This window comes from Lepidochelys kempii, chromosome 6, assembly GCF_965140285.1.
Source record: "Lepidochelys kempii isolate rLepKem1 chromosome 6, rLepKem1.hap1, whole genome shotgun sequence".
Lineage (NCBI taxonomy): Eukaryota > Metazoa > Chordata > Testudines > Cheloniidae > Lepidochelys > Lepidochelys kempii.
Genome location: NC_136385.1, coordinates 52,108,221 through 52,126,224, shown reverse-complemented (window position 1 = coordinate 52,126,224; position 18,004 = coordinate 52,108,221). Strand labels below are relative to the sequence as shown.

Here is an 18,004-nt window from a genome sequence, read left to right as displayed (position 1 = left end):
AGGAGTGATAAAACCCAGTATTCCTGACTCCCAGTCTGATGCACTGTGTATGAGACCATGATGCTACCTGTAACATTTACAACAGGGGAGCAGCCAGAGGCCCCAAGCAGGCTCAAGGCTTAGCTGTAAGAGGTTCTTTACAAACCCAGGTAGACCATGTCCCTGAGCTCACAATCTAAGACAAGCAACAACAAATAGCTGGGAGAGACAGGGACAAAGATATAGTTTATAATACACATCTGAGGTATTTTTAGTCTTGGAAATAAATATCAACTTCCTCAGTTACCCCACAACCCTCTGCCCATTAGCCTCACCTTTAACACAAACTGGCTTCTGGTAGACATCGCAGCCAAATGGGCCCTATAAAAGATTTCATCTTAAACTGCACAGCTCTGAACCCTGTTAGGAGGACCGTAGTTTAAGGATTCCTACAACAGGCTCAGTGGTTTTCACCAGTTCCACATTTTAAGAAGAGGAATTTCAATTAGAGTTTTCTGGCCTTGAGCAGTGATGTGCAATAGGAAAAGCCTCCCACTGCTCTGGTATAATGGCCAGCAACATATTCAATGAGTATGTCACAGGGTCCACTCACCACAAAGGCATCTCCTCCTGGCTGCTCTGGGGATTATCTCCTTCCAGTCCAATGCCCCCTTCCGCCGCTCATTTACAGACCCAACTACGCTTCTGTCACTCTCTCTGAATGACTAAGGGAGTTCTCTCTTCCTGTCTTGGCCTTCTAGTCACAACACTGTAGTCCCCTTCCGGAGTTAGCAAAGTCCCATTGAACAACTGTCCCAGGCAGTCTTCGGCTCCAATGCTCAGTCTGTGCCACTTTCCCAGGGGCTGCTAAGGAAACCCAGGCCTGCCCTCTACTCTGGGTTCCAGTCCAGGGATCCTATATGTAGCACTGTGACCTGCTTTCTCCCTGATCCTGTTGCTCTTTCCCTGGACTACTTCCTACATCTTCTGGCTCCCAGGTTTACCAGTCCAAACTCCCTCTTCCCAAGGAGTCACTGTAACTTTACTTAACACTGCAGCCCCAAAAACATCTTCCTTCTCCCAAGGTGTGACTGCAGCCTGCTTCCCAGCTTTCTGCCAGCCCCACCCATTCCTTCTCAGCTGGGCTCCATCATCAATCAGCCTCTCAAGCCCTGGCTCTCCCTCAGGTGCAGCCTTTCAATCTAATGTCACCTGCTCTGCTTTGTATGAGGTGAACACCCACTTCTATGTGAATGAGTCCTAATCTGCACACAGGTCAAAGGGCTCAGCTTGAAACAATTTAAAACTGTTGCTTAAGTCTCCTGCAAGGAACACACAGGTACCTCAAGCACCTTTTGCTGTCATTTGTGGCCAATCAGATCACACATCTGTAACTTCCAGAGAAGGAAGCAAAACAAGCAGAGGCACCAATGAAATCATTCTCAATTCCACACCAATCATTTAACACTAACTCTAGGTACACAGGTCAATTCCTTTCCCACACCTTCTGGCCCCACTCAAAGCCTAAACGATGCAATTTACCCATGACACACCTTGCAAAGTCTTGCATTGCAGTAACCATCCCTCAGACCAAGGAGATCCAGCACCCTCTGGAGTCAACAATTCTGAGTCAGCCACAGGGGAACCCTGGAACACAACACAGCACGCTCCAGCCCCTACTGCCCAGAAGCAGATAACCAAGGCCCAGGATCCAACACCTGCCTCCTGGACGGTAGCACCTTGTTCTGCCAGTTGATGGCACAAGGTTTCTATGTATTTGGGGTGGGGTATAAATGAAATTTTCAGGGCACCCAACTCCCCGATATATTGGAAAGGAAAGGCAGAGCAGCAGAGCAGTCTTTCAAATTGATTTGTTAATGAAAGGGAGGCACAAGCACTGGTGTAGTAGCCCTTCCTTCTGGTTAACGGGCCTCACAAATCCAAAGAGCTTATTGGGGAGGAAACTGGAGCATGCCCAGGTGGACATAGCTGGAGAAAATGGGTTTTTAAGAGTTTCAGGGGGCAGGAGGAGGAACTTGAGGGTCAGTGAGGTTTTCCAGCAGCAGGGGGAGGGGCAGGTCAGGATCAACAGCCATTCGTAACTCTGACCCTTCTGTAGCATAGTGCTCTCAATACAGCCTACCATTAGCAGCTCCCAGGCCCTTAGGCTGGGGAGCAGGAGTAAGGAAGATGGGTGACAGAAAAATACATGCAGAGGAGGGAATGAGCATGAGATGCAAAGTGGGGAGCAGGCTGTGGGACGGGGTCAGTGAAATAGGAACACTTATTCTGTGGAAGGAAGGGAGGAGGAAGAGGAAAAGTGGAACTTCAGCTGCTATATTTGTCTGCAGTTCCCCAAGAGCTAAGATCTGCCCCACTTACTGGAGTCTGCGATAGACACAGACACAGAAGAGAGCAGCTCCACCACAGAACCCCCGCCCCTCCCACAGCAGAAGAGGGCATGAGCCTGGGCAATACAGACCTGGTTCCCAAACGCAAAAAGGAACCACAGGTAAGCGGAGACCTACTGCCTCATAAGCGGACTGTTGAGTTGCTTGGCCAGCCCCGCCGCTTGAGGAGGAGCCAGTGTAGGCGAGGAGGCTGGTTTCCTGGCACTGGAGCCTATGCTGATTTTATGGCAAACTCTGCACAATTTCCAAACTACAAACAGCCAAGCAGACACACCAGGCGACATGGAGCCAGCAGGGCCTTCTCCATTTGTTACAGCAAGCTTAGGAAGTAAGGAAATATTAGGACCGGCTACCAGGTCTATCACAGGGCAAACTCCTTAGCCACCTGAGAGATAAGGGGCCTATAAGCCACTAAGAATGAAACAGAGGCATCCTTGATTAGGGTCTTCCTCTGGAGAACGAGAAGCAGGAGCTGTAGGCTTTGTTTTCCAAACAGAAATATATATCAATGTACACCACAAGCTCCTTAGCACAGGGACCATGGCCACTTTTACATGGCACTGAGCATGCCCCGCTGGTGCTCAGTGAATAGCAAGGCCCCACATGGAGAATGGAGCTCATGGCGCAATTTGAAAGCAGACATTTTTATGCTGCTAAATCTGATGTCATTCCTAATGGAAAGCTGATGCAGAGAAGGGCCGGTAATTAAACATACTAAGGTGTATTAAAATGCTCGCACGCCACGCCACACCACATAGTAAGGCACAATAAAAGCAAGTGCTCCAATAGGCCTCCCAAAATAAAATAAAAAATTAACTACCAACCACTAAGATGGGGGAAAGTTGTTTATGGATTGATTAGCCCTGGGAATTGACATTTCCTAGCCATTTAGGCACCCTTGTAATAGTCCAGTTTGTTGTGTAGTGCCTCTCATCAAACCAGGCTCTCCAGGCACACAGTATAAAAATCCCTATGGGCAGCCTCTCTTGGCGAGGTCACTACATTTTCCTTAATATATATTCTTTAAAAGGGCCTCTAAGCCCTTCCCCGCCAGACACTGCTTCTTCAAGAGAAGTCCTTGCTTTAAAAAGGGGATGGGGCTCCTTAGACAGGAGCTTGCTCCTGGTTATTCGAGTCCATTATCATTTTTAAAGTCATTTCTTCCACTTCTGCTTTGGATCTTTGTTCTTCTTGAATTTCTTTTGTTGTTTTGGTCCTTTTTCCATGTCTAGTTTTCTCTTCTTTTCACTGAGAAACAGGAACAAAACATTTGTTAAAGAGAATTTCAATTCAACAGGGGAACATCTGCTACATGGGGGAGAGGCCTCCACAGAAACCTTAGCTACCAGGCCTCCAAAGGAGAGGGTGTGGGGGAAAAGAAATGATCCCGTTCCTTGGCTCATTTAAAGCACTAAGCGAAAGCACTAAGGAATATGGCCTAGATGTTCTGGTGTCTTGTTTTTTGGGTGCCCAACTTGAATCCCCTTAAAGTAGCCTGATTTTCAGAGGGTTGGTGCTCAGAACCTTCTTAAAGTCAAGCCCCCTGAAGGCATCTCAAGTTAGGCACAGAAATTGGGGCACCCTAAAATCATCAGATACTTGAAAACATAGGCATACAAAAACAGTCCTGCACTGGGCTTAGGCTAGGGGTGGATGGATCAAATGAACAAATCTGTGGACTCTCCAATTTCAATGACATTTTAAAATTCCCTGTATGTTTTTTTAAGATGTCTTAGGGCTCATTTCCTGCTTCCAGCATTCACAAAAGCAATGCACATGCATACAAAGCAGAATAAAGATGCAAGATGGGCAAGATAATTACTCCTGTCCTTAGGCCTCAAGAAAAACAACGTGTATGGAAGTGCCACCCCATAAATCCCCAGGTGCACAGATCAGTAAAGATTCGATACTGACCTGTGTGAGAGCTGAATGAAGGAAGATGGATGAAAACCACGTTAGGGAGTCTAACATTTTCAACTAAGAACCTGACCCTATGAGCTGCTGAACCATCCGCTCCTGAGGAAGTCACAGGAAGATGAGGGCACTCAGCATCTCAGAGGATTAGGCCCTGAATTAAGAGGATGAATTTCTACAAGCTTCCACTGGTGTCAGTGGAAAAGAAAATCAAATGGAAAAGGAGTAGTTCTTAAAAGAATTACCCCCACCAAAGGAAAATCAGGACAAATTAGGTGCATGGCCAGGGTGAAAAAGCGGGGTTAGTTAGGATTGAGAGAAGTACCATACTGGATAGTAAAAGCCAAGATGGGATCAAGTTATGAAAAGGGAGGACTTTTTCAGAGCCACACTACCGTCTCATCTTCTCTACTCAAGGGAAGACCCAGCCTGCTTGCTATTTACCCTCTCTGGATCCCCATTAGGCGTATACATAGAGCAGCAAGGTATACAATTCCTGCGCCTTTAACTCCTCATCTTCACTCTACGTTTAAGCATTACAATAAAGCAAACTGGGAAAGACAGATCCATTGAAGAGAGGTGCATGGATTTTTTTTTTGTTTGTTATAAACACTTTCCCAACCTTTTCAGGCTGACAATCGAAGCGTTCTGTCCTGCTTTGGTCAGCACTTCGTTCCATTCTTCATCATCGCCCCGGATTATATATCTAAGTGAGAGGTGGAGAAAAACAAAACAAAACCAAGTCTGTTTAAAGGAGAACAATTAAGGTTAATTATGCTTCTGTCCACAAACTGCTACCCAGCCAGTGCTTGTGTCAGCATCCAAACAAAAGAGAAACTTTCAGAAATAAAGAGCTGGTTCAAAGCAGAACCAGATGGCTCAGGGGGATCTGTAATGCAGTACACAGCGATTCAAGACTACATCACTGGTCTGAATCCAAACTAGGTCAGTGCTGACCAAGAACTTATCATCCAAAAGCTGTTCAGTAACAGATGTGAAGCAAGTGGTTTCCTTCAGCTGCCCATATTATGAATGTTACCAAATTGCTCTTTTATGGCAGTCCCATCACACAGGCAGAGAACTGAATGGCATCAGACACACATGCTCACACCCTGCCTTCTGATGGAGGGCCAAGGCCACAGTGGTTTTCCTTTGCATATAGGAGACATGCATTGCACCTGCCCAAGTAGTAAACTCTTCCAAGGAGAGAGGTCTTCAGTCTCCATGGCTTTTATTAATCTGGCAGCCGTCACCAGACCTACATACACTATTGAAGACATCCATCCAATCTATAGTTTCCATTTACAGGATTGTGGGGTTTTGATTTTAAAGTAAAGAGGCAGAAGCTAGTGCTGCATGAAAGATGAAGACCAAGGATGCATACAGCAAGTATTCACCAGGGGAAGTTAGTTAACTAAGAGAACCCCTGGACCAATGGCACACACAGGAGAGGTTCCGTTCTAGAGATGGTCTAGGGTATTGTAGCAATTCCGTTGCTAATGACTAGGCGCAAGTCCGAGCACTAGCACAGGGAAACCAAAAAGAAAGGGGCCCGGGATGTTATAACTTGAATGTTTCCTTTGAGCAGGAAGGCCAGAAAGACAAATTCTGGTCAGTTCAGGCTCTTGTCCTGTGCCCCTCCCATGGTATCCAAGTGTTTGAGACACAGCATGCAGCTTTAACTAAGGGACCACACAAGAGAACTGGAGTGCTCATTCCCTCCTACCCCAAGCCTCTGGGGTCTCAATACAGAAGTTAGCCTCTGTTCAACCTTATGTTAATGCTGGATAAAGCCTTTACAGCTGTCTCAGCTGTACTACTGTACTTCTCTGTAATCGGTCTTCAAAACAAAAAAAAAAAATCGAATAAGGGTGATTTTTCCAGGGTGAGGTCTGGAGGAAATAATCTAAAGGAAAAGCAGCAAATCACACTGGGCTAAGAGGAGAAATGAAAGTAGTTTGAAATAATCACGCATATCCACATCTGTCACATCAGGCAGACAACCTAACCAGAGGTGAAGAAGCTTTTATTTCTCTTCTCAGCTTTGTTAGTGTTTGCTTTGTTGATTTAGGGCGACAATAGAAGACATTGCTACAACAATCTTCTTTGAACAAATAAACAGTTTTTTGCAGGATATGGGAAAAGAGTGGTTCTTGTTAGCTCAGAAGGAAGAAACATTTTCTGGAGTTTTGCGAGACTCACAGCTTCAGCAGCTCAGTAGCCTTCAAGCTGACTAGCTCCACAATAATTAACAAGCAGCTGTGCAAAGGGAGACCTACTACAAGACATTTCAGGCAACATTAGGTTTAATCTGCCAGTTAATAAATGAAAAAAAATAAAAACGGAATGATTAAGTCAGCACTGACAAGGATCACTTCTCTACCAGAGCTTTCACTGAAACCGAGAATAGCTGAGAAGGACAAGGATAAGTCAGGAGTCCTAAATTGGTGTAAGAGACAGTGGGACCATCTCCATGATTTGGGGGAAGCTAATGATTAAGACTGCGAGTTTGTCATGGCTTCCATGACTTTCCGTGATCTTCATGACTTCTACAGCGGCCGGTGTGCCTGGCTCAGGGGCAGCTCCTGCACCAGGTGCTCCAGCTGCTGCTGGGGCAGTCTCGGGCCATGGCACCCCCTCTCTCCCCCCCAGCAGCAGAGTTTGGGTATGGGCAGCGGTTGGGGCACAGGATGGGGTGAGGCGGGCTCTGGGTGGTGCTTACCTGGGGGGGGGCTCCCTGGGAAAGTGGCAACACCCCCTCACTCAGCTGCTAGGCAGAGGCATGGCCATGCAGCTTTGCGTGCTACCTCTGCCCAGAGCCTGGCTTCTCAGCTCCCAATGGCCAGGAACTGCGGCCAATGGGAGCTGCGGGGGCGATGCCTGCAGGCAGAGGTAGCACACATCACAGAGCTGCCTGGCCAAGCCTCTGCCTAGAAGCTGAGCAAGGGGGATGTCACCACTTCCGGGGAGCGCCCCCGGTCACCACCGCCCAGAGCCCACCTCACCCTGTCCTGTGCCCCAACCCCCTCCCACACCCAAACTCTTCTGCTGCTGCTGGGGGGTAGGCGCAGAGCCAGGTAGGGAGCCTGCCAGCCCCGCCAAACCCTCCCAACACCAGCGAGGGTCCTGGGTCGCCCTCCTCCAGCCCCCGCCAAGTTTTAGTCAGGGATATATAGAAAAAGTCATGGACAGGTCAGGGACTATGAATTTTTGATTATTGCCCGTGACCTGTCCATGACTTTTACTAAAAATACCCTTGACTAAAATGTAGCCTTACTAAGGATGATTCCTAGGAGCATCAGAAGCCATCAGATTAAAACAGCCCATGATTAGACAGCTCAATTTATTATCTCTATTGCTGTATCATGTGGAGGCCCAACTAAGATCAGGGCCTCATTGTGCCAGGCACCATACAAACAGAGCAAGAGAGTCTCTGCCCTGAAGAGTTTATCAGCTAAACAGAAAAGAAAGGAAACTATGCCAGAGAGCGAACTAGGGACTGCCCAAGCTCACACAGGAAATTTGGCAGAGTTGAGGCTGAGCCCAGATCTCTCAAGACTCTGCCCAAGACTAGCCTGTTCTCTAGTGCAGGGGTTATCAAGTTTTTCATTCTGAGGCCCCCCTCAACATGCTATAAAAACTCCAGGACCCAGCAGGAGTGGAAGGGGGACTCAAGGCTCTGGGTTGGGCCAGGGGGACGGACATGGGACACGACCCTATGAATAGGCGTAGTTTGACTTCTAGTTAACTTCTAGACAGGCTGGATGGTGGGGGAACACAACCAAAAAATACAACTCAAAAGTTTGAAAACTGCTCAGGGTGCAGGGAGGGAGTAGCTAGGGGCTGTGTGCAGGCAGGAGATAGCTCAGGGTGCAGGGATGGGATAGCTAGGGGCCGTGTACCAGGAGGGCTCCCCCTACAGAGGTTGCTCCCTAAGGGCGCTGTTGGCCCTAGAGTCAGGACACCTTGCCTGGGCAGCTCTTACCAGCTGCCCGAGCAGTCAAAGGGGGCTGGGAGCTGAGGAGCAGCTGCAACCCCAGGCACCAGCAGCAGACAGGGGAGCAGCACTGCCTGGCTCTGCCTTCTGACCTATGACCTGGCCAGAGGGTGGGGCTTGGCAGAGAAGAGGAGGTGGGGGGAGCTGCCCCCAGGACTGCCCCAACTCTGGGTAAGACACTGCAGTTTGAGGGGGCAAAACCCTTGTGGCCACCCAACCCATGGGCTTCTGCCCACGGGAAGTGCTGAGGCTCCCAGCTTCAGCCCCACGCTACTCCTAGCTTCAGATCGGGGGGGTTCGCCAAGGCTCCCAGCTTCAGCCCTGTGCCACACCCCACTTCAGCCCCACAGGGGGCACCAGGGCTTAAGGCTTCAGCCGCAGGGCCTATGGCTGCCCCTGAAAGGGCTCACGGACCCCCGATTGAGAACTGCTGCTCTAGTGGCCATCCAGTTGCACAGGTGGGTAGGCAGACATAATCGAAGCCAAAATGGCTTGCCACAGTCACACAAGTTCCTGTCCACACTGTGCTGCTCAGGCACAAATCTTAGCTCATGTGTTGACCTGAGTGCAGCTGGATGGCCAGTGCCAATGAGAACTGATTTCTATTACCAAAACTCATTTTAAAAAATGAAAATTAGCTTGAGAGCAAGAGGTGTTTATCAGCAGAGACCATCACTGATTACCTGTGATTAACAGAAAGTGTCAGGAAACTGTAATCACCAGGTGCCAAAAACATGACAAAACAGCATTGATTAGATATTGCAGAATAAGAAGTTCAGCCTGTGAGTCTTGACAAACACCATGACTTCAAATTTCTGATCTAACAAAAAGCTCAAGTTACTGGCTGACAATACGACACAGATGTCTGCTTTGAAAGTAAGTACAAGGTCTTTGAGTATTCCCGCCCTACCCACATGCCCTACCCACCCACATGCGAAGTATTTGAGTATTCCCGCCCTACCCACCCACATGCGAAGGTGTACCTTTCCTGGAGCCTGGGTATTCAAACTAGATGCCTAGGAATATTTGTGGTGAGACTTATGTGGATAAATTCTTACTGTGAAAAGTCCATGTCTTTCAGCTTCCCCATTTCTTGCTGGTGTTTTTCCTGGAATTCCTTTGCTGCTTCTTCCTGCATTGAAACATCCCAGAGACACACTAAGTTTTATGTACAGCAGTAACCCATGTATTACAAGGTAGTCTCCTAGGTCAGAAATTACAACTCTCCTCCCTTCCAAAAGGCAGTACGCCCAACAAAAAAAACCCCGCAAGCTCTGAATTGTATGTTTCCCAACAACTCTTCCCGTTTTAATTGTTTTTTGTAGCTGCATTGTAACATAAAATGCAAAGGTGAGGCTAGGAGGATTGGAGCACCACAGTATAAGGAGAAACATAAGCACAAAAATAATGAAGCATTAAAAGGCACAGTTAAAGCTTTCAAAGTTCCATAACTACCATAACAGGACACGTATGTCACGCACTCCCTATACTGGAAGAAATCCAGCTTACGAGACTCCTAAGTTAGAGAAAACCCTCAAAGAGGTCTGACGTGCATACTGGAAGTTTTAGTAGCAAGATTATTATTACCAAGTCCTCATTTAAAGATTTCAGGGTTGGCTCCATTACAACTTCCTTTGTTACTGCCATCTGCGCCTCCACAGCCTTCTCCTGGATCCTGCTGAACAGCTGACGAGGGAATAAATTAATATGTGATGGTGCTACTGGTGTTTTCCCACAGAGGTGCTTTAAAAATGAACGGAGTTTGGCTGCCCACTATGGAACTTCTGTAGTCTTTGAAATATGAACAAGGAATTAGGTTTTTTGTTTGTTTGGGTGTTTTGTTTTGTTTTTTTTTTTGGGGGGGGGGGCTGTTTAACTGGTCATTTTGTGTGAAAAAATGAAACTCAACGGCCACTTCTTGAAAGCAGAAGCAAAGACAGCTTAATAAGAAAATAAATCAGTCATCCAATGTCACTTGCACGAATGTGAGAGCTGGTGATTTAAAAACACCCCCCCACTTAGGCAATCCCAACTAAACCATTAATCTGTGGAGGACAGCACTACAGATTTCCTTTTTTATAGTCATTCCTTCTCATCAACTAAAAGAATTCTATGCTGAGCAAGCCATCTGTAAAGCAACGGACTTGCATTTTAGGATGCAGAAGCTCTGCCTATTCAATCGTTCCATTAACTTGCTCAGGGGACTGGAAAATGGATAGGAGCCTTTTATTCTTATGGCACCAGTTTGAATCTAGCCCATGTTATTACTGGATGAAAGTATTACCCACTTGATAATGATCTAAGTGAAAGGAGTTGGTGGCCCAAGTCAAATTCCTCACGGACAGCCATCCACCACCACAGCGGACACCCTTGCTGTCAGCCTCATCAGGGAGATCGAGGAGACTGGAGGCCTGACCTAGAGCCTTTCCTGGATATCTACAGGCTTCAGCTCTGTCCTACGGTGACCCCAGAGATGAGCATTCTAAGGTAGATTGAGACACTGAGCCTGGACTGTTGTATCAGCTTCCTCACCACCTTGCTTAGCGGACATTAGAGCCCGAAGCCTCCTGCCTTCAGCACCTTTCACCATTTGAAATTAAACAAAATATACATATTGCATGGGGGAGCGTACAACAGAAATCACCACCAATGTTTGCCACCAAGTACAAGACATTTCTTTACAATGAGCTTCTAATGATTTCTTAGAGACAGGTTGAGGATACAGGATTCTGATCCAGATTTCTCATACTACAAGGCTCAGGCCTGGGACGGCATTGGGCCCAACTTGAGAGAGCAAAGCTGGACCATGATGCAATTACCTGAACGAACTTGCGGATGATCCTATTGAAGAGGCCCATCAGCTGACTGCTGGGCAGTTCTATCTCTTTTTCCAGCACATCCACGGATTTGTGTTGCAGACCAATCCCCAGAAGAAGGGCCTGGAGAATAAGATTTTTATTTCTTTTTTAAACCCACAAAAGTTAGGTTCTTCCCCACCTCCGTAGATGTTACCATTAAAGTTACTGGTCCAGCAAAATAATACAAAGCACAACAGGTGAAGGGGTTCAGAGTTTTGTATGACGCATTGGAACTTCCCCAAATTGCTCCATTCTTGATGGGCATCACTACATGTTTAGTCCAGCAGTGCCTCTTGCTCTGGTTTGGGGCTTTTAGCTAGCATTTACACAGCACTTTAAGCGTACCTAGTCCTTTGCACCATGTGTAAGAGAACTGGGTCCCTACAATCAGATTCAAAGCAAATACAAAACATGGGAGACCAGTACAGGCAGGAGACAGCACAGCGAGGAATGCAGAAGAGGCAGTCAGCTGAAGTTTTGGAGATATGAAAGAGGTGAGGAATAGGAATGTGGCATGTGAAGCGGGAGTGTGTTCCGAGAACAGGAGGTGGTACAAAAGCAGACAGAAGGCAAGACTCTCTTACTCCCAAAGGGAGAAGTTAGACTAAACAACAGCACGAAATAAGAGCCAAGATGTAGGCAGGGATAGAATTACATAGGAGCGAGTTACTCGCTCCAGAAATATTGACGCGATTTGGTCTCAACAGGGAAGGAAGGAGGTGGTAATGAATGCAAACGGTACATACAGACTGCGCAGCAGAGAGGGATGTGTCTCCTAGCTGGCTTAGAAAGTACATCCTGGAGACAGCGGGAATTGTGTCCATGATCAGGTGATAGTCCACCATGTTTCGAGAGTACATCTCTAACCGCTTCAGGTCATAGGGGATGAACACAGCTTCCAGTTCAGGACGGCTGATTGCTGAGCAAATCAAAAATAGCAGTATTAGAATTGCACTCCATGTTTCTTCAGGATCTGGATAATCAAGCTCACTTTTCATATCAATTGCCTGTGTGCTAACATATTTGCTTTGAAATGTATACATGAACTAAACAATAGTGGATCTAACTGAATCCTCAACTGGACTAGTCATGCAAACTCTCTGAATGAATTTTAATATTAAATAAAAGCCTGTGTAGGGGACAGACTCCTCACAACTACCTTTCATGATTCCCACTCCTAGGCAAACAGTTGGCCATGGAGACTGGGCTCCTCCTCTTACTCTACACAAGGGCTGAGGCACATAGGTAGGGAAGCTTGCACCTCCTCTGCCCACACTGTCGCTGTCCTCTGACAGAGGGGTTGGCAGCTTTCACCAGGAACAAAATATTAAATAAAAACAAAACATCGAACCAGACTAATTCCTGTGTTCCCTTGAGAGATCTCGAGCTTGTTACGTTCAAGAAACCACAGTTTGCTTTCATAGATTTTTAAGTGAGAAGGGACCATTGTGATCATCTAGTCTGACCTCCCATATTCCACAGGTCACAATTCCTGCATCAATAACTTGTAGTTGAATTAGAATGTCTCTCTCAGAAAGACATCCAACTCAGGTATAAAGACTTAAAGTGATGAGATCTCCACCACAGCCCAAACTTAAACTGTTCCAGCAGTTAGTTGCCCTCACTGTGAAAAGTGGGTGCCTTAAGTCCACAGTTCGACTTTGCCTAGTTTCAACTTCCAGTCATTGGATCTTGCTATGCATTTGTCTGCTAAATGAAAGAGCCCTCTAGTTTCAGAGCATTTGCAAAACTTTGATCAAGTAGAGCTCTCTGATCTCAGCTATCAGGGAGACAGTACTGGAAGCTTTCACTCAACAATAAGCATATTTTTAAGATGAAGGGAGCAAACAGACCTGACCAACAGGGAATTGTAGCATTCTACTAAAGGCTGTAGAACATTCACAGGTTTCATTTAATAACCTTTTTGATAAACCACATTAAGATCTTAAGCCACTGAAAGGATTTTAGAAGCCTACAAACTCACGGGGTTGCAACTCCTGCTTGATATTCTTGTTCTGTAGAATGTTCAATGCTAATGAAGGTGGGAAAGTGCTGAACTGATATGACAGCAGAGACAGGAACCGCCTCCTGAAATCTTCAGGACAAGAAGAGAAGATAATGGTTACCAGCCAGGTTGTGCAAAGGATACATGGAGGCTTCCTCTCACACTAGGACAGACAACCAGCTGTTACCTTTCCAGAAGGCAGCGAGCCAGTGCTCCTGTTCACTCTCTTCCTCATTCAGCATCTTCAGCATGATACAGGAGTGCTCACCAGTCAGGTCATTCTAGGAAGGAAGACAGATTCCCATGATCTCTGGTACTCACTGTTTGCATTATGTACTGAAGTGACAAAAGTAAAGACAGGTGTTGTAATATAATTAAAAACACTGGAGTCCCTCTTACCCAATTTCTTGCATGGACACGAGTTGTATTAAAAGTCACTGACCATCATTATTGAATTTATATCCCACCAGCCTTGGGGATTTGATAAATTCCACAGAAGGGCCTTTTTTTCTGGCTATTACTTAGTGAGCCAAAAATCTCAGCTACCACTCAAGAGTCAGAAAAACAAATGCAAGATGGCGCAATGACATAGGAAACTTAACACCTGCTGTCAGACAAGACTTACTCTAAGTGACTGGCTTTGATTTGCAGTTCTGGCATCTAACTAGCTCATGAGAGGGGATTTTGATATGACAGTAGCAGAATTGTGATATGGTGATGGGGTTTGACTTCATTCTAAAAACTTCTTTTCTATTAAGGTCTAGATTGTGTGAATTACGTACACAGAAGCATGTGCACATCATTTCCATTCAAAACTACTGCAGCTGCATCACAAGTGTGGCAAATGCATAGGCAAATAACCAGCCAGCTGTCTACCTAGCCATTTGCACACACTGGCCTGGGGTACCTACATGGGCATTAGCCTTAAGTTGTTAAGTAGAGTAAACAGCTAAAAGATATTACAGATGGTCACTACTCTTCTTCCCAACACTAAAATATGTTAGGTCAGTTATTAGTGATCCATAAACCCACAAGACAAAAAAGATGATACAACAAACTCTAACACTTATAATGAAAGTTTCAAAAGCACCTAGGTGCCTAACTCCCAATGATTTGCTGAGGTGCTTCTGAAAAATCCCACAATGCAAATCCCATCAGAGTCTGTGGAAAGGCTTTCACTAACGTCAGTGGGAGCTCGATCAGGTTCTTGAAACAGTAGGATACTTACTGGAGTCTGCCTTAGGTAAACTGGTACAAATCCAGCACGTTTCCAAAATCTGGTTGGGGAGGAAGGGAAGAGGAAAAAGTACACGCTGGAAATTATTGAGATGTTAACGCTGCAGTAGTAGTTGTGACAGCAGTCCTATCCTGATTGTGGAGCAAAGTTCATATGGCATCACAGTAAACTTGTAACAAATAATGTTGATCAAAAGGGCATGAAAAGGGGCTACTAATATAGACCAGACTTAGATACTAACTTGTGAACAAAAAGATTATGACATCAGAAAGTGGATAAGATTCATGTGTCAGAAATAAGGGTTAATTGGTGGACACAATAATAAGGGGATGGCCTTTCCACCAAATTAAAAACAACAAACAAAAAAAACCAACAGACTTCAGTGAACAAAAACATGGACTCCTGGGAGATTTCCTCAAGGAAGGCCAAAGGGCCTCTGCTTCGCACCAGACACTCTGCCCTTCATCTGTGAACCTGGAGACTCCTCAGAGATTTCCAGACCTCAACACATCAGTGAGGGCACCAGATTATCATTGCTGGACCCGAGATTATCCCAGACTGATACATGCAAGATCCTGCTGTCTTGCCATTCTCTTCCTCCCAGCCCAAAACTACTATCTTCTTCCTATCCTTTCCCCCTACACCCGTGGCTCCTGACCTGATCTGTGATAGCCCTGCCTAGCCTTAGAAGGACCAGTGAAAAAGGAACCTGCTGGACCAGATAGCATTCCAGATGAGGGAAGCAAGTCAGGGTCGAGAGCAGCACCTGTCATGGCCAACCTGCCCACCCAGAGCACACATTCATAAATACTAAGGTCAGAAGGGACTATTATGATCATCTAGTCTGACCTCCTGCACAACGCAGGCCACAGAATCTCACCCACCCACTCCTGCGAAAACCCTCTCACCTATGTCTGAGCTACTGACGTCCTCAAATGGTGGTTTAAAGACTTCAAGGAGCAGAGAATCCTCCAGCAAGTGGCCCGTGCCCCATGCTACAGAGGAAGGTGAAAAGCCTCCAGGGCCTCTTCCAATCTGCCCTGGAGGAAAATTCCTTCCCGACCCCAAATATGGCGACCAGCTAAACCCTGAGCATATCGGCAAGATTCACCAGCCAGATACTACAGAAAATTCTTTCCTGGGTAACTCAGATCCCACCCCATCTAACATCCCATCACAGGCCTATTTACCATGACTATTTAAAGATCACTTAATTACCAAAATCATGTTATCCCATCATACCATCTCCTCCATAAACTTATCGAGTTTAATCTTAAAGCCAGATAGATCTTTTGCCCCCACTGCCTCCCTTGGAAGGCTATTCCAAAATTTCACTCCTCTGATGGTTAGAAACCTTCGTCTAAATTTCCTGATGGCCATTTTATATCCATTTGTTCTTGTGTCATTCATGACTCATCAGCTGCACTGGATCTTGTAAATTTTAGCAGGAAGCTGTACTTTTCCCACCTTTCACTATCCTTTTTCGCTCCCCTCACATCTGTCTGTTTTGTCAAAAGCAGCAATAATGACAAGCACCAACAGCTGAGTTTAAAAGACTAGATTTTTCCCCATGAGAAGGGCTGTTTGACAAAACAAAGGAGTTTAACCAACATCATCTCTGAAAACGGCATTTTGCTAAGTTTTGGCTAAGATAGAATGGTAATGCATGAACAACTTTATATACTTTATATTTTGGATTCTTCTGCATAGCCAATCAATAAACTTCCAGATTATGGCATGAATTTCACAGTATTTGCTCCATGGAATTAAGCAGGGTGGAGAGTCTATACTCAGAACCCCAAACTACAAATAGCTGTTTAATACTGCACTTTGCCAGTGTCATATTAACACCTTTAACTTCCTGGACCCACTTATTTCATGCAACAGTATCCTTGGACTTGCACAGCACCACAGATCTGCTTTGCAGTGGAACTGGGGCAGTCTGGCCATACAAGAACCAGAGCTTGAGATGGTAAATGGTCTAGCAAAGAAGGGAGAGCTCTGCATTACTCTGAAGGGCTCCCGAAGTAGTTGCATCCAGCCATCCTGAACTGTAAGTACAGATCCCACCGCAGGGGGGGATGGAGCTGTGCCAGATTTGAAACAGGAAATGGAATTACGAGCAAGGGAAACCTGAACAGGTATCAGGACCCAAGCGCTATGATACATTCATCTGTAGGGGCTCCCCCCAACCACATTTAGTATAGATCAGCAGTCCTCAAACTTTAGCAACCCCAAGACCCCCATTCTGATTTAAAATTTTTCACAGACCCCCCCAATCCTCCCCACTCAGCCCCAGGCCTCGCCCCCACTCCACCCCTCTTCCCAAGGCCTCTTCCCTGCCTCTTTCCACCTCCCTCCCCCGAGCACATCCCATCCCCGCTCCTCCCCCTCCCTCCCAACGCCTTCTGCACACCACTGAACAGCTGTTCTCCGGCCTTCAGGATGAGCTTGGAGGGAGGGGGAGGAGTTGATCAGTGGGACCCACGGACCCCCTGGAGAACCCTGGGGGTCCACGGACCACAGTTTGAGAAACGCTGGTATAGATGACAAATATGGTTACACTTACTTGAGCAGCCTTGGTGTCAAACCATAAGATACCCCCAGATAGTCTAGATTCTCCGCTTGTCGCTCACTCAGTTTGAGAAGTAAAGGAGGCAAGTCCTTCCGAGGTGTCACAGCCTCTTCTAACAAACTGACAGCCTGGAGAGAATAGAGGGAAAAAGTGCAGCCAAGTGAGCAGGTGAACAACAGTCTTCACAGTGACTACAGATTAAATCTCTCAAAAGCTATAAATGTGGAAGGACATATGGGACACTCAGCTACTGAGGGTTCTACCATATAGTCCAATACAAACTGAATAGCCTAAAACAGCAGTACATAGCACTTTATACCTCACTGCTTATGGTAGTAATTCCTTTCGGCTTCGGAGTCATTTTTTCTTCCAGGCAAGGGAATTTGCCTTCATAGTACATTTGCAGTAAGGTCAGAGCCCTGCTGCCATAACCCATCTGCGAAAGAGGAGGGAAATTTAAAACAAAGGAAAATACATTAAAAAGTTCTTAAAACTGTGTGTGTGTGTTGTTTTTTTTTTTAAAGAAGATTCATTATCCCATCCTAATGCATCACTAAAGTATCACATTTATAAAACCCCTTTCACCCTGAAGAGGGCACATTCAGTTTACAGATGACCTATACTAGTATCACTCAGCCACTATGAAAATGTATCTGCTGCTTACATACCTAACAGCTTATAGAAGGGGAAGTGGAGGATGCATTGTTCAACTGAAGCTACCGCCAGACGTTTAGGGCACAATCCTGCAGCTGTCAGATTAGTAACCCACCAAAATCATGGTACTTGCTGAGGTACAGTCTGGAAGATGGGACCCAAAGATAGGAAGAAGGAATGACCCCCAGAAGGCAGCATCCAGGACACCAGGGTTAACAGCCCTAGTCTCACAAGACATTCACGGGCTCTGATGCTTCGTATCACATCTCCAGCAGCAAAGCGCTGCCCAGCAAGATGCTGGGGACATTGGTTTGGTACTACCCTGAAGGAGGACAATTCCCCTACACTTGCTGCAGAAGTTGAGCTTTCATTGG

General features: G+C 46.3%; 1 protein-coding gene across 4 annotated transcripts in view; it reads right to left on the bottom strand.

Moving 5' to 3' along the window:
- Positions 1 to 2,584: 2,584 nt before the first annotated feature.
- Positions 2,585 to 18,004, bottom strand: part of NAT10 (N-acetyltransferase 10) — a 36,826-nt gene continuing 21,406 nt past the window's right edge. For 3 of the 4 annotated variants that reach the window (XM_073347918.2, XM_073347917.2, XM_073347920.2), the window contains 11 exons: positions 17,296 to 17,412; positions 16,971 to 17,104; positions 14,393 to 14,441; positions 13,352 to 13,445; positions 13,144 to 13,254; positions 11,906 to 12,078; positions 11,121 to 11,240; positions 9,889 to 9,987; positions 9,360 to 9,433; positions 4,927 to 5,010; positions 2,585 to 3,638 (listed from right to left, as the gene is read on the bottom strand). In XM_073347918.2, the coding sequence (XP_073204019.2) occupies positions 3,545 to 3,638; positions 4,927 to 5,010; positions 9,360 to 9,433; positions 9,889 to 9,987; positions 11,121 to 11,240; positions 11,906 to 12,078; positions 13,144 to 13,254; positions 13,352 to 13,445; positions 14,393 to 14,441; positions 16,971 to 17,104; positions 17,296 to 17,412 (1,149 nt within the window). In that variant the 3' untranslated portion in view covers positions 2,585 to 3,544. The remainder of the gene's footprint in view (positions 3,639 to 4,926; positions 5,011 to 9,359; positions 9,434 to 9,888; positions 9,988 to 11,120; positions 11,241 to 11,905; positions 12,079 to 13,143; positions 13,255 to 13,351; positions 13,446 to 14,392; positions 14,442 to 16,970; positions 17,105 to 17,295; positions 17,413 to 18,004) is intronic. The other variant, XM_073347919.2, reaches the window with a different exon arrangement.